Raw genomic sequence first — 19,801 nt, 5'->3', positions numbered from 1 at the left:
GGTGACATTCCACTTTTTGTGTATTCCTGCATCTCTCTCTCATTACTGACATGATGTGTATCTCTCTCATTTCCTGGGTATCAGACCCGAAATAATAGTGATCTTGCAATTCTCAAAAAGGAGGGGGCAACTTTGCACCCTTCGGCCCCTCAGAGTTGCTCCACATTGGTAACACTTCAAAGGAATCATTGTTTTGGAGAAGGCTCTCCTTAATGACTGTATAGGGGGTGGGGTCTGAATACAACTCCCACCAGGGTATTTTTACCCTTGTAGTTCTTTAGCTGCATCCACAATGATTCAACACCTTCCAACCCTATGTCACCTCTTTCTAATGATTTAATTTCAATTTTTACCAACAAGCCCTCCCTGCCTGTCCTCCTGATACCTTGGACATTAAGCTCCCAGCTACAATCTTCTTTCAGCCATGATTCCGTGGTGTACAACATCTTACATGCTAACCTGTAACTGCACTACAAGTTAATCTCCCTTATTCCATATACTGTGTGCATTAAAAATATAACACCTTCAGTCCTGTATTCATCCTTTTAGATTTTGTTCATCTTTTATGCTGCACCTCATCCAGTTGACTGCAATTTTATCTTATCAGCAATCTCTCCTGACTATACATTGCCTCTATAAACCAACCACCTCATTTTCAACACCATCGCTCCAGTTCCCTTGCCCCTGCTAAATTCATTTAAATCCTCCCAAACAAGTCTAGCAAGTCTGCCCCCAAGGATATTGAACCCCTCTGGTTCAGGTGTAACCTGTCCCTTTGTACAGGTTGTCCCTTCCTCAGGAGAGATCCGAATGATCCATAAATCTGAACCCCCGCCTCCTGCATCACTTTCTCAGGCACTGCCAAATCATCCTAATCCTGCCCTCACTGGCAAGTGGCACAGGCAGCAATCCAGAAATTACTACCCTGGAGGTCTTGTTTCTCAGGTTTTTATACACTGCCTCTTGCTGATTCGTTGCTCGTCAACTCAGTGAATCTGCCACAAAGTTCTGCATTTAAAACCTCGATTGTCCTGATCAAAAGCTAGCTCTTTTCTCAGCTTTCTACTGAACTCCCTAAAATCTCTCTTCAGTACCTCCTCCTTTTGTCTATGTCACTGGTGCCAATATGCACAAAATTCTGGCTGCTCAGCCTCACCCTTGAGAATGCCATGGACCTGATCTGAGGCACTGGCACCAACATACTATCTGGGTGTCTCTATTGTGTCCACAGACCCTAGTCTCTGTTTCTCTAACTAGGGAATCTCCTATCAACACTGCAGTTCTCTTCACCACTCTTCTTTTAAGCCACAGCACCAGACTCAGTGGCAGAGACCTGCTCACTGTGGCTCTCCCCACCAATTAGGTTGTCCCCCTCAATAGTATCTAAGGTTGTAGACTTATTATTGAGGGGAACAGCCACAGGTGTACTCTGTACTGGCTGTGCATTTTCCCTCCTTCTCCTGACAGTCACCCAGTTACCCGTCTCCTGCAATCTTGGAACAAGAGAAAAATTGCCCTGAAACGTTGACTGTACTTTGTTTTTCCATTGCCTGGCCTGCTGAGTTCCTCCGGCATTTTGTGCGTGTTGCTCCTGCAATCTAGAGCTGAATTCCTCTATCAACTCCTTGTTCTCCTGTATGAGTCAAAGGTAATCAAACTGCAACTCCATTTCCCTAATACATTCTCAGGGGAGCTGCAGCTCAGTGCATCTACTGTAGATGTGTTTATCCGGGAGACTGGAGGTCTCCTAGATTTCCCACATCCCACGCAGAGTACAAAATACTGCCTATGGCGTCATGCTCACTAAACTACAAGGAATGAACAAATAAGAACAAAAAGAGAGTAACTTATGATACTTTACCTCATCTGAGCCTGATGAGCCAAAACTACACTAAACAATGGCACACTCCAAAATAATGGCTGCTCCGTTTGCACCTGTACTAGTTTTATAGGCCCTTTATAATGAATTTCTTTTGCTGACTAGTCACTCCTCAACTCAGGGAAACTGTCATGAAGCTCTGTCTTTAAAATCTTGATCACCTATCCTGATTGAAGGCTAGCTCTTTTTAGAACATTACAGCACAGAAACAGGCCTTTTGGCCCTTCTTGGCTGTGCCGAACCATTTTTCTGCCTAGTCCCACTGACCTGCACCTGGACCATATCCCTCCATACACCCCTCATCCATGTACCTGTCCAAGTTTTTCTTAAATGTTAAAAGTGAACCCGCATTTACCACTTCATCTGGCAGCTCACTCCACAGTCCCACCACTCTCTGTGTGAAGAAGCTCCCACCAATGTTCCCTTTAAACTTTTCCCCCTTCACCCTTTACCCATGTCCTCTGTTTTTTTTCTCCCCTAGCCTCAGTGGAAAAAGCTTGCTTGCATTCACTCTATCTATACCCATCATAATTTTATACACCTCTATCAAATCTCCCTTCATTCTTCTACGCTCCAGGGAATAAAGTCCTAACCTATTCAACCTTTCTCTGTAACTCAGTTTGTCAAGTCCTGGCAACATCCTTGTAAACCTTCTCTGCACTCTTTCAACCTTATTAATATCCTTCCTGTAATTCGGTGACAAAAACTGCACACAATACTTTAAATTCGGCCTCACCAATGCCTTATACAACCTCACCATAACATTCCAACTTTTATACTCAGTACTTTGATTTATAAAGGCCAATGTACCAAAAGCTCTCTTTACAACCCTATCTACCTGTGACGCCACTTTTAGGGAATTTTCTATCTGTATTCCCAAATCCCTCTGTTCTACTGCACTCCTCAGTGCCCTACCATTTACCTTGTATGTTCTACCTTAGTTTGTCCTTCCAAAGTGCAATACCTCACACTTGTCTGTATTAAACTCCATCTGCCATTTTTCAGCCCGTTTTTCCAGCTGGTCCAAATCCTTCTGCAAGCTTTGAAAACCTTCCTCACTGTCCACTACACCTCCAATCTTTGTATCATTAGCAAATTTGCTGATCCAGTTTACCACGTTTTCATCCAGATCATTGATACGTGATCATTGATAATTGATTGGCAGTCTTTTTACGCCAATTGTCCAATCCAGAGAAAACTGCCGCAAAGCTTTGCTTATTAAATTATGTATGTGGGCCGGACTGAAAGGTAGTTTTTTTCACAGACTGCTTCTTTCTGACGATTCAAAGAGACAACAGAGGGCTGCAGGTGATGATATCTGATAAGTACAGAAACTGGGAATTGGAACCGTGTAAGGGAGGAATATTGGGCAGATGGAATAAGGTGGGAGAGGGGAAAGGACATATAGGCCTCCATTTAAAACCCAAAAATCTCTCCAAATCACTTTACAAACAATGAAATAAATGCAGTAACATTTTCAAAATGGGAAATAGCTGGCGAGATTTTATAGTAGGTAATTTCTCAGGCCACTGCAACAGAAAGAATTATAGCATCAGCAGAAATGGACTTAAAACCTCTTTGTATTTAAACACAATAAAAGTGGCTTTGGGAAGAGTTTTTATCTGACTGACATTAAAGCATCACAAGAATGGGTAACGCTGAGTTTTCAGTGGATAGCCATGGTGAATGAGTTGGGTGACCAGTGATGGGAACGGAAGAAGGTGATTTGGGAAGCATACAGTCATGTGATGAATGTGTGTAAATGGAGTTGGCAACCCCCTATACTCAGTCGGACAGTTCTTATGCTGCAATGAGAATCTAGAATGGGATGTGCAAATGTGCTTCTTTCTCTGATGGCCACAGTTGAATCAAGAAAGTCCCATCACTTGAAAAAGAACTGAAACTCTTGCACTTCATTGAAGCAGACTTAGCTGCAGTTTATTCATTAAGAAAAAAAGCAGACAGTAACAAGGACGAAGGTACATCAGCTGAATTGTTTGACCCATACAATAAAGAGCCAATCTCACCTGCCCTTTCCCTTCCCAATATATAAAGCACTTGTATCAGGTGGTCAAACCCCTAACACAAAACAGCCACAGCATGTCCTAAAGCTCAGAGCAGTACTTTAGTCACATCCATGACAACCCTCCCCACTTCCCCATCTCTTCTCCCCCCCTCCCCCCACCAACTTCCCCATCAAAAAAGGGCATGGCAATTAGCATGCAATAAAAAACATTGTAATACAGAAGAGAATAATTTACTGCAAATTCACTTGAGTTTTTTTTAAAAGAAAATACTGAAATTGTCCAGTTCTCCCACCAACCCCTCATTCTTTTAAACATACATGTGTGGAAACAAGTATATGGCATCAAACACCAACTCTGGCATCTTTCCCATTGATTAGGTAGCAGCAGGCAGGTGCCTTGTATCTTGGTTCTGGAATTTGTTAAGCCATCACTGGAAAAACATGCAGTGTCCTTTTAAAGTGGTCCCTGAAATAAAGGTTTTCTGTTTTGGGATCCATGAAAGTACCTACTGAAGTTAGTCTGAGCTTGAGCCAGTCCTTTGGTACTATAATTTCCAAAGGAACTTCTGGCAAGAGTAGAGAACAAATGCTTTAAGTCTTCAAACCACATTTTCAAAGTTTAAATGGAGTTGGTCTGACCTATTTAAAATAAATTGGTTAAACATTTGGCTTCTGTCAAAGTTATGCAGCACCACACAAGCACACTAATGTTGGTGCCCTAACAAAGCCAATGGTCAGCTCCAAAAGTATTTCTCATCTGTTTTTTGGAAACTAGATTTCACCAGCAGATCATATACAAGAAAACTGGTCTTTTGGGAAAAAAAATAGGTGAATGGTGAATATTATTTCCAATTGGTTAGAAGCTGAATAGAATAAAAGGTGAATTTGAGAGATTTATTCTTGAAAACCATTGGTACATAAGGAATAAGGACTAAGTAACGATTTAGTATAGGGAGCAAAGGCAAATGATAACTGATAATGGAAGTAAAACAGGTAATTGTTTTAAAGAAGAGGTAGTGAAAAGGGCTGAAGAGGGATTAAAATTTGACAAGAGACAATTGGCAGCATGGAGTCTGTAAGTTCAATTTGAACATTTAAGAAAAACTTGGACAGGTATGTGGATGAGGGGTGTATTGAGGGATATGTTGCCAGGTGCAGGTCAGTGGGACTAGGGGAAAAAATGGTTTGGCACAGCCAAGAAGGGCCAAAAGGCCTGTTTCTGTGCTGTAATGTTCTATGGTTCTAAATGTTAACATCTTTCGCAGAAGCACCAGCAAAGGCCTCTTATCAGGATGCATCACAGCTTGGCACAGCAAACTACTGTGACCAAGATCATATGAAAACACAGAGTTGTGAACTCACCCCAGTCCATCCTCTCCGCTGGCTTCACCAACACTTCTATTTATTTATTGGGATACAGTGTAGAGTAGGCCCTTTTTGCCCTTCACGTCGTGTCATCCAGCAATTCACTGATTTAATCCTAGCCTAATCATGGGACAATTTACATAGTAACCAATTAACCTAACGGTATGTCTTTGGATTGTGGGAGGAAACCATGGTACCTGGAGGTCATGGGAAGAATGTACAAATTCCTTTCAGGCAACAGCGGGAAATGAACCCCGGTCGCTGGCAATGCTGGCTCAGGAAAGCAGCCAACAATATCCAAGATCTTTCCAATCTTGGTCTTCCTTTCTTCTCCCTTCACCCATTGGGCAGAAAATATAAAAGCTTGAGAGCACACATCACCAAGCTCAAGGGCAGCTTCTGAACAGGTGTTATCAGACTTTGAAAAGACCTCTCATACAGTAGAAGATGCCCTTGAACTTTATTTGCCTGCCTGGACTGCACTTTCTCTGTAACTGTAGCACTATATTCTGCATTCCAAATAGCTCAATGTGCTTCTTATATGGAAAGATCTGTCCGGATGGCATGCATAACAAAGCTTTTCACTGTATCGCAATCAGAGCTTGGCACAGCAAACTACTGTGGCTTAGATCATATGAAAGCACATAAATATCAAAATCAACACAAGCCTACATTTTCTTGAGTGAATCAGGTCTACACTATGATGGCTCCATCTGGCGTGAAAGTTTCACTCAAAGAACAGTAAGTTGAAACTCTAATTGGGTTTGCTGTATGGCCATAGTCAGATTACTGATCAGGTAAGAGGCTGAGTTTGGGGAAGAGGATGGATGGAAAGGGGAGAGGGATGATTTGGTGATGGGCCATGCAATGAAAGAGAGGAGCTGTATCGTGCAAGCCTCATCTATCTCAATTACATATTATTGGTATTGGGGCCTGAGACCAGGTTAGCATTGGGACAAAGGGCAATTAGTGGATGGGAATCTCATTGTATATTTCTTGATCTGGGCCTAGGGCAATTGGCAATGCAATTCAGGTACCAAAGTGTAATCAACTGAGGATGGGACCCAGTCTGGACAAGAGCCACAAGACCTTATATGCCCATTGATGGATATCAATATCTTAGTTTAACATGATCTAATTTCCACCGTAATTCTACAAAAATAATATAGGGTGGGGAAGTCCATAGTCAAATTCATATCCAACCTTGGCATTGTCTCAGCTGGGCAGACAGGGCCATAATGGGTAATGTCCATCCGCATTCTGGATTGATGTAAAGTGGTTGGAGAATGATGCTATCACTCCCACTCTGTGGGCCACACATCTTCAACTGGGATGTCCTGAAATAAGCAGCTTAATGAGATCTAATTTCCAGATAATAAGGTGAAAAACTCATTCTGTTTTTTACTTACGGGGCTTTCTGCTACCCCATTGATACAAGTCAGTTACTCTAATCAGAGTTCATGAGTCAAGAACAGTTCTTCATGCTTCAACTGGCCTTAGTGCCATTGAAAATGGTACAGGCAAAATAAATACTATATCATCCATATTCCCATCTTAGATTGTTATTCAATGATCACTGCTGGAAGGTCTAATGAAGTGAGGTGAGACATTACCATCACTGTTCCAAGTGCAATGCAATGAAGAATGAGGATGAGGAGCTAAGCTCGGAGACAGTGGTGTCAATGGTCCAGTGACTGCTGCATATATATAAATCATGTTTAACTTCAAACCCTGTGGTTGAATAATCACCTGTAACATGTCTAATGAGTGCTTAACAAAATTTTGGCGAGTGCCTATTATCTGGGAGATATTGACTCTGACTAGTTTAGTTATGTTATAAATGATGAATCACTGCAGACCAGATCAACCATGTTATACGTGGTAATTAGTACTACAGGCATATTAGAAGAGAAAATTGTAAAGAATGAAGTCATTCCCAATTCAACAGGAGACAGTCAATATGATTCTCAAGTCCACTTCATACTCTGGATATTGAAGGGTAGAGTTCAGTCTAAATCTAAGAAAATTTGGTGCAACTAATACTTGAAAAAAATTATCTCATTGGATTAAGAATTGATAAGCTTACTTTTTAGAGTAGTTGACGGTACGTTGCAGAATTTAGTGACATCATTTTTTAAAACTAAACATTCCAACAGTGTTTGCTGAACAACAGATCTAATTTGCTGTACTATTAGAAGCACATCATTCAAAATGTTAAGACAAATTCCAAATAATAATTCTTCTTTTGGTGAATTTAATTAAAAGAAATTAATTCTTGAGATCCAAGGATTGTGGTAGTAACATTATTTGATTCATTTTAAGAATAATGGTTTCTCCCTCTCTTGAATGTGTTTGCTTTCTCTGTTGCATGGTTCTAAGGATGGCAGGCACTTCCAATTCCTTGATGAATTCTTTGTGATGGAACCCAAGTTCTTTAAATTCTGATCCTGCTCTCAGTATCCATCCACCTGTCCATTACTACAAGACCAGTTTCTACTCAGGGCTTCTGTACATTGATTGCAAGCTTTTACTGATTTCTTTTCACTCCTTCCCTAACCCAGGAGCTGGAGTTGTAGGGAGGATAGTAACTTACCTGTGAACGTGGATGAGATCAATACAAACCGAGAAAATTGATATGTACTATTACATTGCCCACTCCCTTAACCCACTCAGCTACATAGTAAAAGCACCAAACCTCCTTTAAGCTTCAATCAACATAGCAAAACTTAGGGACAAATAAAAGTCAGAGGAATGGTCATAAATACAAAAAAAAACTTGCATACTTAGTTAAACCTTCCAACAATACAGAGAGGACAGTGTAGTTTTACAGTATTCTGGTGTAAATGAATACTGCTGTTTTTAAATACTACTAGAAACAGAAACTCCACATTCTATGCCTAGCTATACGAGTATTAAACTGAGGAACCTGTGCAAACTGCCAGGATAATATTAACAGAAGACATTACAATGTCTGAAAGAGGTAGCTGAAGAGATTGTGGAGGCATTAGTAATGGTCTTTCAAGAATCATTAGATTCTGGAATCATTCCGGAAGACTGGAAAATGACAAATGTTACTCCACTCTTTAAGAAGGGAGGGAAGGAAAAGGAAAGAAATGATAGGCTAGTTAGCTTGACTTCAGTGGTTGGGAATATGTTATAGTCCATTATTAAGGATGAAGTTTCAGAGTACAGAGTCACATGATAAAATAAGCTAAAGTCAGTATGGTTTCCTTAAGCGGAAATCTTGCCTGACAAATATGTTGTAATACTTTGAGAAAATAACAAGTAGGATAGACAAAGGAGAATCAGTGGATGTTGCCTATTTGGATTTTCAAAGGGCCTTTGACAAAGTGATGCAAATGAGGCTGCTTAGAAAGATAAGAGCCCATGGTATTACAGGAAAGATATCAGCATGAATAAAAGATTGGCTGATTGGCAGGAGGCAAAGAGTGGGAATAAAGGGGGCCTTTTCTACAGGCTAGTTGTGTTCCACAGGGGTTGGTGTTGGGACCATTTCTTTTCACAGTACACATCAATAATTTGGATGGTGGAATTGAAAGCTTTGTCGCTAAGTTTGTGGGTGATATGAAGATAGGTGGAGGGGCAGGTAGTATTGAGGAAGGTGGGATTCTGCAGAAGAACTTAGACAAAATGGGTTAGCGGGCAAAGAAGTGGCAGATAGAATATGTAGGGAAGTGTATGGCCATGAATTTGTGTAGAAGGAATGAAGGTGCAGACTATTTTCTAAACAGGGAGAAATTTTAAAAATCAGAGATGCAAAGGAATTTGTGAGTTCTTGTACAGGATTCCCTAAAGGTTAACTTGTAGGTTGAGTATATGGTAAGGAAGGCAAATGCAATGTTAGCATTCATTTCAAGAGGTCTAGAATTTAAGAGCAAGGATGTAATGCTGAAGGCTTATAAGACATTGGTCAGACTGCATTTGGAGTATTGTGATAAGTTTTGAACCCCTTATCTAAGAAATAAAGTGCTAGTATTGGAGAGGGTCCAGAGGAGGTTCACAAGAATAATCCTGGGAATGAAAGGGTTAATGTACAGTATGAGGAGAGTTTGATGGCTTTGGGCCAGTACTCACTGGAGTTTATAAGAATGGTTGGGGAACGGTGTGATCTCATTGAAACATATTGAATATTGAGAGGTCTGGATAGAGTGCATATGGGGAGGATGCTTCCTATAGTGGGTGAGTCGAGGACCAGAGGGCACAGACTCAGAATAGAAGGATGGCCATATTGAACAGTGATAAAGAGCAATTTCTTTTGCCAGGGTAATAAATCTGTGTAATGCATTGCCACAGATGGCTGTGGAGACCAGGTCATTGGGTGTATTTAGAGTGGAGGTTGATAGGTTCTTGATTAGTCAGGGTGTCAAAGGTCATGGTGAGAATGCAGAACAACGGGGTTGAGTGGAATAATGAATCAACCACGATGGAATGATTGAATGGCCGAATTCTGCTCTTATGTCTTATGATCTTATTACAAAGAAATCAATTACCAGAACTGAATTCTTCATCATTGGGAAGCTGGGGGGAGGGCAAAAAGACATTTTGAGATCTGACATAAATAGGATACAATTTAAAAGTAAAATTTTAGGATATAAGCAGTTACTCCCATCATAAGAGTTGTAAAACTTGAAAAACACTACCTACAAGAGCCTTGAGAGCCTCAGGGCTTTAAAAATCTATATTTTCAAATTGGCATTAATACAGTTAAATGCTTTCTAGTTTGCTTGTTCAACAACATTTCATTCTCTTGTATACTGAGCTACAAAATTTTCCGGGTCACTTCACAAATAAGAGAGACTTTAGTTAAAGGAATTGTGATTGAAAATTCCCTGATTCATTAAACTTCATTCATTGTAGGATACTGGCGGGTGCATGGAATTACTCTCAATCCTAGAGTGTGTAGAAACAGGAGGGCGCATCTTATGGAGAAAGGAAAGTAAAAAATATAAACTTGGTTTAAGATTTGATGCTCTCTGGAAGCAGCTGTCAATTGGTGCAAATAAGTTATTTGGATAAACATATCCAAGGCGTTGACAGCTGAACAGAAGAAATACAGAACATAGCTTTTTACCCCCATTTCTATGAGGAAAATAAAGGAAAATATACAAGACAGTGTTGAATATTTACACCCTTAAAAGCCAGAAGGAGTAGATGGAAATCTTACGAACAGAAGCCGTTTGTTCTAGAACGGATGCATCAAAGGAACTCTGAATCCACACAACAAAAGGCACCCCACAGCTTCATTAAGACAGACAACCTGACAAAGCTATTGTTTGGGTTAATTTCCAGAGGACAGATTTTCCTTTGAAAAATAATAATTTGATGTTTAATCATATGCAGTGTTAAGGTGACCAGTCAAACAAATGTTCTAGTTCACTTTGTCCTGGAATATATAGAGGTTGTTTGTGGCAGCGACTGCTATAATATTCTCTGAAGGGTGCCATGCTGTGTGCAGAATCTTCTTACTGAAGTCCAAACTGTCGACACTAATTTCATCTTTCTTCCGCTTGCCCCCCATGCATACTTTGCGGGGTTTGAGGATTGCTCTGGGCTTGCTGTTCTCACGTGATGCTTCCAGCGTGACATCGCGCTTTGTATTGCGATCGAACATCCTGAAGAAATTGTTGTATGAGCCAGTCATGATCACACTGTGGAGGAAGAACAAATGCATGTGTGACATAACATCCTTCCAAAGCCCCTCAACCTCCTCCAAGGCACAGTGACCACCAACTAATCGCTTACTGGCAGATTGGCTATGTTATAAACAGTATTCCCCAAATAAAATGGGATCAACTAGAGGAAATAATCTTTTAGGATACACTCTCAAGAAATTATTCAACATTGAAAACCTTTATTGATTGTATTCAGTGCTATAAATATTTTCTCTAGATAACATTTTAGCTAATCTTTGCTGTATTCTTTGACTTCTGTATATATCTGCCTCTACTCTTTTCTTTTCAGTGACATCCAAAAGGCCAAGTCCACATTCTTCCAACAAACCCAGTTTTAAAGTGCCGTGTTATTGCTGGTTTTGCTTTAAGGACAGTTAAGTATTCTTGCATTTTTGTGGATGTTTTGGACTCCCAATCCAAGAGAAATAAGATTTAAAATTAGTGATATAATTAAAGGCAAAGAGTGATGACTATCTGTGATAATGGACACAGGAGACTGATGGACAGTAGTGATGAGATAATGCATGAGGATAGAGAACAGATTGAAATTAATGTTAAATATAGGTAAATTGGTTTATTATTGCCATGTACTAAGATACAGTGAAAAACCTGTCCTGCATACTGTCCATGAATATTAATTCATTACAATGGTGCACAAGGTAGCACAAGGTAAAACAATAACAAAGTGCAGAAAAAGTGCAGAATAAAGTGCTACAGTACATTGAAAGTGCAGTTCAGGTGGACACTAAGGTGCCAGGTCACAATGGGGTAGATTATGAGGTGAAGGTGAATTGTATAGCACATGCCGGGAAAGAAATGTGCTTGTGGATTTCTCAGAGGATTGTGAAAGCACAATTTTTTAAATGATTGGTAATCATCTGTTCCTTTATCCTAGCAAGATGACTCCTGTTTACCAACACATAGGAAAGCTACCTCCACTCTAGAATTCTCTGAAGTGCTCTGTTTCTGAGCCTCTTTCCCTTCTTTCATGATATTTGTTAAGTTGCTGGTTGTCTTGCCTAATTTCTCTCCCTTGCTGAGAATCATTCCCTGACGCCTATACTAATACCAGGATATAACCATGTATCCTAGCAGAGGCCTGCTACTGGGTTAAGTTGGGAGTGACAGCTTCTGCCTTGCTGCCTGTCCCTGCTTTGTTTCAGTGGATTCCACTGGGCTTCCAACAGGACGGCCCAATGTTCTTAAGATTTCCTAGCTGTGATTTTACCTGTGAAGGGTGAACCCACTGGAACACCCCCCCACCAATTGGAAGCCAGAGTCACTGTGCAAGACTGCACAGGGGCTTAACCAGAACAGGGATAGGCAGCCTATTCAGAATGACTAAAGATCTGAACACAAGAGACTAGTCGGTCAATGAGTTTGTGCTGTTGAAAAATCACGTCAGTTTCATTGCCTTTCTCTCTTTCCATAGCCCTACAGATTATTTCCCTACTAATACTTATCCAATTGGGTATCCACACCTCTTGATTATCCACCAATTCCTTTCCATTTTTCAAGCTCCTTTGGTCCTGTAATGGGAATGTGTTCCTTCTAGCTACCCTGTATAAAGCAGTAATAATCTCTTAACAAAGACAGTGGCCAATCAGAGATTAGGGTTCATTAGCAAGAGCAAATAAGAATAAGGCGGGGCAAGCGGAGCTGCCTTTGTCGGAGCTACATTGCTGGAGTGGACAGTGCTGGAGTGGACAGTGTCAGAGCTACCATTGTCAGAGTGGACAGTGCTGGAGTCGACAGTGTTGGAGTGGACAGTGTTGAGTGGGTAGTGCTGGAGTGGACAGTGTTACAGTGGACAGTACCAGAGCGGACAGTGCTAGAGTGGACAGTGCTGGAGTGGACAGTGTCAGAGCTGCCATTGTCGGAGTGGACAGTGCTGGAGTCGACAGTGTTGGAGTGGACAGTGTTGAGTGGGTAGTGCTGGAGTGGACAGTGTTACAGTGGACAGTACCAGAGCGGACAGTGCTAGAGTGGACAGTGCTGGTGTGACAGTGTTGGAGTGACAGTGCTAGAGTAGACAGTGCTGGAGTGGACAGTGCTGGAGTGGACAGTGTTGGAGTGGACAGTGTTACAGCGGACAGTGTTAGAGTGGACAGCATTGGAGTCGACAGTGTTGGAGTGGACAGTGTCAGAGCTACCATTGTCAGAGTGGACAGTGCTGGAGTTGACAGTGTTGGAGTTGACAGTGTTGGAGTGGACAGTGTTGGAGTGGACAGTGTTGGAGTGGACAGTGTTAGAGTGGACAGTGTTGGAGTGGACAGTGCTGGAGTGGACAGTGCTGGAGTCGACAGTGTTGGAGTCGACAGTGCTGGAGTCGACAGTGTTGGAGTGGACAGTGCTGGAGTGGACAGTGCTGGAGTCGACAGTGTTGGAGTCGACAGTGCTGGAGTGGACAGTGCTGGAGTCGACAGTGTTGGAGTGACAGTGCTGGAGTGGACAGTGCTGGAGTCGACAGTGTTGGAGTCGACAGTGCTGGACTGGACAGTGCTGGAGTCGACAGTGTTGGAGTGACAGTGCTGGAGTGGACAGTGCTGGAGTCGACAGTGTTGGAGTCGACAGTGCTGGAGTCGACAGTGTTGGAGTGGACAGTGCTGGAGTCGACAGTGTTGGAGTCGACAGTGCTGGAGTCGACAGTGTTGGAGTGGACAGTGTTGGAGTCGACAGTGCTGGAGTCGACAGTGTTGGAGTGGACAGTGCTGGAGTGGACAGTGCTGGAGTCGACAGTGTTGGAGTGGACAGTGCTGGAGTGGACAGTGCTGGAGTTGACAGTGTTGGAGTCGACAGTGCTGGAGTGGACAGTGCTGGAGTGGACAGTGCTGGAGTCGACAGTGTTGGAGTGGACAGTGCTGGAGTCGACAGTGCTGGAGTCGACAGTGCTGGAGTCGACAGTGCTGGAGTGGACAGTGCTGGAGTGGACAGTGCTGGAGTGGACAGTGCTGGAGTGACAGTGTTGGAGTGGACAGTGCTGGAGTGGACAGTGCTGGAGTCGACAGTGTTGGAGTGGACAGTGCTGGAGTGGACAGTGCTGGAGTCGACAGTGTTGGAGTCGACAGTGCTGGAGTGGACAGTGCTGGAGTGGACAGTGCTGGAGTGGACAGTGCTGGAGTCGACAGTGCTGGAGTCGACAGTGTTGGAGTGGACAGTGCTGGAGTGGACAGTGCTGGAGTGACAGTGTTGGAGTGGACAGTGCTGGAGTGGACAGTGCTGGAGTGACAGTGTTAAAGACTGGACAGTGCTGGAGTGAGCAGTGTAGACAGTGCACCAAAACTGGAGGGGACTAATATCCTAGTGGGAAGGGTTGCTAGTACTGCACAGGGGTGGCTGGTTTAAACTAGAGTTGTAGGGTGATGGGAACCAGAGTGCCAGAACAGATAGTGGAGCGGTTGTGTAGACAGATGTTGTTACGACCTCAAAGTCAGGAAGCAAAAGGTTCAACATGGTGGGACTAATGTTCTGAGTTCCGTATACTTCAATGCAAAAAGTATTGTAGGAAAGGTACATAAGCTCAGGGCATGGATCAACACATGCATTTGTGATATTGTAGCCATTAATGAGACTTGGTTGCAGGAGGGGCAGGACTTGAAGCTCAATATTCTGTTGTTGTGTTGTTCTAGAGTGATTAAAGGGAGAAGGGTGGCATTACTAGTCAGGGAGAACGTCGTGTCAGCGTTCAGTCAGGGCAGACTGGAGAACTCATCCAGTGAGACTTTATGGGTAGAAATGAAGATTAAGGAGTAAGGAATATCATGTTAATAGGGCTATATTACAGACCACCCAACAGTCCATGGGATTTAGAGAGACAAATTTATAGAGATATTGCAGACTGTTGCAAAAAACAGCAAGTTGTAATAGTAGGGTGATTTTAACTGTACATATTTTGACTGGCACTCCCAAACTGTGAAAAGTCTAGATGGGATAGGGTTTGTCAACCGTGCTCGGAAAAGTTTCCTTGATCAGTACGTAGAAGTCCCATCAAGAGAGTGTGCGATATTTGATCTCCTAATACTTTACTTTATTGTCACCAAACAATTGATACTAGAGTGTACAATCATCACAGCGATATTTGATTCTGCGCTTCATGCTCCCTGAAGTACAAATCAAAGTAAATATAATAAAAATTTAAATTATAAATCATAATTAGAAAATTGAAAAGGGGTAGTTCAAGTTAGGTCCGGATATTTGGAAGTTACGGCCCAGATCCGGGTCAGGATCTGTTCAGCAGTCTTATCACAGTTGGAAAGAAGCTGTTCCCAAATTTGGCCGTATGAATCTTCAAGCTCCTGAACCTTCTCCCGGAGGGAAGAGGGACAAAAAGTGTGTTGGCTGGGTGGGTCTTGTCCTTGATTATCCTGGCAGCACTGCTCCGACAGCGTGTGGTGTAAAGTGAGTCCAAGGATGGAAGATTGGTTTGTGTGATGTGCTGGGCTCTGTTCACGACCTTCTGCAGCTTCTTCCGGTCTTGGACAGGACAACTCCAATACCAGGTTGTGATGCACCCTAGAAGAATGCTTTCTACGGTGCATCTATAAAAATTAGTGAATGTTTTAGGGGACAGGCCAAATTTCTTCAGCTTTCTCAGGAAGTAAAGGCACTGGTGGGCCTTCTTGGCAGTGGACTCTGCTTGGTTAGACCAAGTCAGGTCATTTGTGATATTCACCCCGAGGAACTTAAAGCTTTTGACCTGTTCCACCTGCACACCACCGATGTAGATGGGGTCATGCGGTCCGCTACTCCTTCTGAAGTCAACAACCAATTCCTTTGTCTTGCTAGACTATGAGGGATAGGTTATTGTCTTCACACCATGCCACCAGGTTCTTAATTTCCTCTCTATACTCCCACTCATCATTACCCAAGATACAGCCTACAATTGTGGTGTCATCAGCAAACTTATATATTGAGTTCGATGGAAACTTGTCTACACAATCATGGGTGTACAGTGAGTACAGCAGGGGGCTGAGTACACAGCCTTGTGAGGCACCGGTGCTCAGAGGGATTGTAGAGGAGAGCTTGCACCCTGTCTGTGTGGCGACTGATATCCCCAGACCTAAAAGCCGCAGCTCTAGCCTTCAAAAGGGATTGGACCTCATAATTCATCCAAGGTTTCTGGTTAGGGAATACCCAGATCGTCTTGCGAGACACACAGTCCTCTGTGCATTTCCAGATAAAGTCCACGACAGCTGAGGCATACTCATCGAGATTAGCTGCCGAGTCCTTGAGTCCCAGTCCACCGATTCAAAGCAGTCACGGAGAACCTCATCCGTTTCCTCTGTCCAACGCGAAACCACTTTTGACACCGTCACCTCCCACTTCAGTTTCTGTTTGTAAGCCGGGAGGAGGAGTATGGCCTAATGGCCCGATTTTTCGAAGTGAGGTCATGGGACGGAACGGTGGGCATCCTTGACTGCTGTGTAGCAGTGGTCAAGTATATTCGGGCCTCTAGTGGAGCAGGAGACATGTTGGTATAACTTTGGCACCACTGTTCTGAGGTTGGCCTGGTTAAAGTCCCCGGCTGTAATGAGCAAAGCCTCCGGATACCTGGTCTCAAGTTCACTGATGCAGGCATACAGTGTATTCACAGCACACTCCACATCTGCCTGGGGGGGAATGTAGACCGCTGTCAGTATGACTGAGGTGAATTCCCGTGGCAGATAATAGGGACGACACTTCACCGACAGATGTTCCAGGTCTGGACTGCAGGAGCTTGTCAGTGCCAGTGTGTCCGAGCACCACACAGTGTTGATCAGTAGGCTGACATCACCTCCCTTCGTCTTGCCTGAAGACGCCGTGCGGTCCATCCGATGGATTGAAAATCCCTCTGGTCCGATGGCACAGTCAGGGGTAGCAGGGAAGAGCCAGGTCTCTGTGAAACAGAATACACAGCAGTTCTGCATCTCCCTGCAGTAGGTGAGTCTCCCTTTAAGATCATCCACTTTGTTCTCTATGGCTTGCACATTAGCTGGTAGGATGGTGGGCAGAGGGATCCTAAAGCCCTTCCACTTCAATCTGACCAGCAGCCCAGTTCCTTTCCCACGCTTCCTCAGTAAATAGTGCATCTTTCCAGGTTTCCATCGATGCAGTGTGTTGTTGGCAACTCTTTGAGGTTGGTGGACGCATCCCGCGGGGATCGATCGGCGGGTCGCATCATTGGGCGCTCCAGGTCGCGCTGAGTGACGGGGGAGGCTCCGCTGTCACTTCCAACTGCCGGGGGCCCGGGCTGTCGATCGGGTTGGGCCCCAAAGCCGACACTTAATCCCGGAGGGCCGGGCTGCCGGCTGAAACAAGTCTGTGAACTGAGTCACGGTTGCGGAGGCCTCCGCTTTAGCCGAGCCCCGGGCTCGATTTCTGAGGTCAGCGGTGGAGGCCTCACTTCCAGCAACTGTGGATAGCCACCAACGGACCAGGCCTTGCTGATCGGGTCCAGGTGTGGTCCGGAATTGAAGAAGAAATTCTGGCGTGTTGATGATCTCCAGCTGGGTCAGTAGCTTCGCCAGGGTGTTGTTGATCTTGCTAGATGTAGCAGATTGGAGGTTTAGAAGGGTTTCTCGGGTATAGGATAGTGTAGAGGGCAGTTTGCTCAGGAGAGCACGTGCAGAGTCACCATCATAGTAGTGAACGAGACAGGGCAGGTGACGAATTTGTATAGGCGAACACTTGCATCTAGTGATCATAATGCCATTCTTTTCAAGGTAATTATGGAAAAGGAATGGTCCGGTCCTCAGGTTGAGATTCTAAATTGGAAAAAGGCTAATTTTGATGATATCAAAAGGATCTGACAGGTGTAGACTGGCAAATGTGTACTTGGTAAGTAAGAGACCTTCAAAACTGAAATTTTGAGAGTACAAAGACTGCATGTGCCTATCAGAATAAAAGGCAAGGATAAACAATTTAGGAAACATTGGTATTCGAGAGATATTGAAAAAAAGGAGGTGCCAAAAAGTACAGGCAGGTAGGAACAAGTGTGGTATTTGCAGAGTATAAGAAATGGAAGAGCACACTTACAGAAATCAGAAGGGTTAAAAGAAGGCGTGAGGTTGCCTTTGTAGACAAGGTGAAGGAGAATCCTCAAGGGTTCTATAGATATGTTAAGAGCAAAAGGATTGCAAGGGATATGTGTGCCAAAAGAGTTGGGGGAGAACTTAAATGGATTCTTTGCATCTGCATTTACTCGGGATACGGACATAGAGTCTATAGAAGTGAGGCAAAGCAGCAGTGAGGTCATAGACCCTATACAGAATACACAGGAGAAGCTGTATGCTCTCTTGAGGCAAATTAGGATGGACAAATCCCCAGGACCTGACAAGGTGTTCCTTACGGGAGGCAAGTGCCGAGACTGCAGGAATCCTAGCACAGATATTTAAATCATACTTAGTGACAAGGGAGATCCTGGAGGATAGCTAATGCTGTTCCGCTGTTTAAGGAAGGCTCTAAAACTGGACCAGGAAATTTTAGGCTGGTGAGCCTGACATCAGTAGTGGGAAAGCTATTGAAAAGTATTCTAAGGGACTGGTCCTATAAGCATTGGGATAGACAGAGATAAATTAGGGACAGTCAACATAGCTTTGTGCTTGTAAATTGTATCTAACCAATCTTACATAAGTCTTTTGGGAAGTTATCAGGAAAGTTGATGAAGGCAAGGCAGTGGATGCTCTCTGCATGGACTTTAGCAAGGTCTTTGACAAGTTCCTACATGGGAGGTTGGTCAAGAACGTTCAGTTGCTTGGCATTCAAGATGAGGTAGTAAATTGGATTAGATATTGGCTTTGTGGGAAAGACAGGGGGTGGTAGTAGATGATTGCCTCCCTGGAGGGCTGTGCCTATAGGTGTACCACAGGGATTGGTGTTGGGTCTGTTGTTGTTTGTCACCTATATCAATGATCTGGATGATAACATCTATTATAAACCCATGGACTCTCATAGCTACCTGCACTGTATCTCGTTCCACCCTGTTACTTGTAAAAACACCATCTCCTTTTCTCAATTCCTCCATCTTTGCCGCATCTGTTCTCAGGATGAGGTTTTTCATTCTATAATGAAGGAGATATCCTCCTTTTTTCAAAGAAAGGGATTTTCCTTCCTCCACCAGTAACACTGTCCTCAATCACATCTCTTCCATTTCACATGTCTGCTCTTACCCCAACCTCCTGCCACGCTACCAGGGATAGGGTTCCTTTTGTCCTTGCTTACCACTGCACCAGCCTCCATGTCCAGCACATAATTCTCTGCAACTTCTGCCATCTCCAACGGGATTCCACCACCAAGCACATCTTTCCCTCCCACCTGCCCTCCCCCACTGTCTGCTTTCCACAGGGATCGCTCCCTACGCAACTCCCTTGCCCATTTGTCCCACCCCACTGACCCCTCCTGGCACCTATCCCTGCAAGTAGAACAAGTGCTACACCCTCACTACCATTCAGGATCCTAAGAAGTCCTTCCATGTGAGGTGACATTTCACCTGTGAGTCTGTTGGAGTCATATTCTGTGTTCAGTGTACCCAGTGTGGCCTCCTGTATATTGGTGAGACCTGACATAGATTGGGAGACTACTTCACTGAGCACCTATGTTCCATCCATCAGAAATAGCAGGATCTCCCACAGGCCACCCACTTTAATTTCACTTCCCATTCGCATTCCCATATGTCTCCTCCTCTGTCGTGATGAGGCCACACTTAGGTTGGAGGAACAACACCTTATATTCCATTTTGGTAGCTTCCAACGTGATGGCATGAACATACAGTATATTTCTCAAACTTCCAGTAATGCCCCCCACCCGCTCCCCCTTCACCATTTTCCATCCCCTTTTCCCTCTCTCACCTTATTTCCTTGC

The 19,801-nt window shown here is 43.7% G+C and overlaps 1 protein-coding gene across 3 annotated transcripts in view; it reads right to left on the bottom strand.

Annotated features, from left to right (window-relative positions):
* Nucleotides 1–4,077: 4,077 nt before the first annotated feature.
* LOC132405289 (serine/threonine-protein phosphatase 2A 55 kDa regulatory subunit B beta isoform) overlaps nucleotides 4,078–19,801 on the bottom strand; it is a 778,563-nt gene continuing 762,839 nt past the window's right edge. For all 3 annotated transcript variants that reach the window (XM_059989972.1, XM_059989973.1, XM_059989974.1), the window contains one exon: nucleotides 4,078–10,939. In XM_059989972.1, coding sequence (XP_059845955.1) covers nucleotides 10,660–10,939 — 280 coding nt within the window. In that variant the 3' untranslated portion in view covers nucleotides 4,078–10,659. The remainder of the gene's footprint in view (nucleotides 10,940–19,801) is intronic.

The sequence above is a fragment of the Hypanus sabinus genome, chromosome 15 (assembly GCF_030144855.1).
Source record: "Hypanus sabinus isolate sHypSab1 chromosome 15, sHypSab1.hap1, whole genome shotgun sequence".
Taxonomy (NCBI): Eukaryota; Metazoa; Chordata; class Chondrichthyes; order Myliobatiformes; family Dasyatidae; genus Hypanus; species Hypanus sabinus.
Note: the sequence above shows the minus strand (reverse complement) of the source record. Positions and strands in the feature narration are given on the sequence as shown.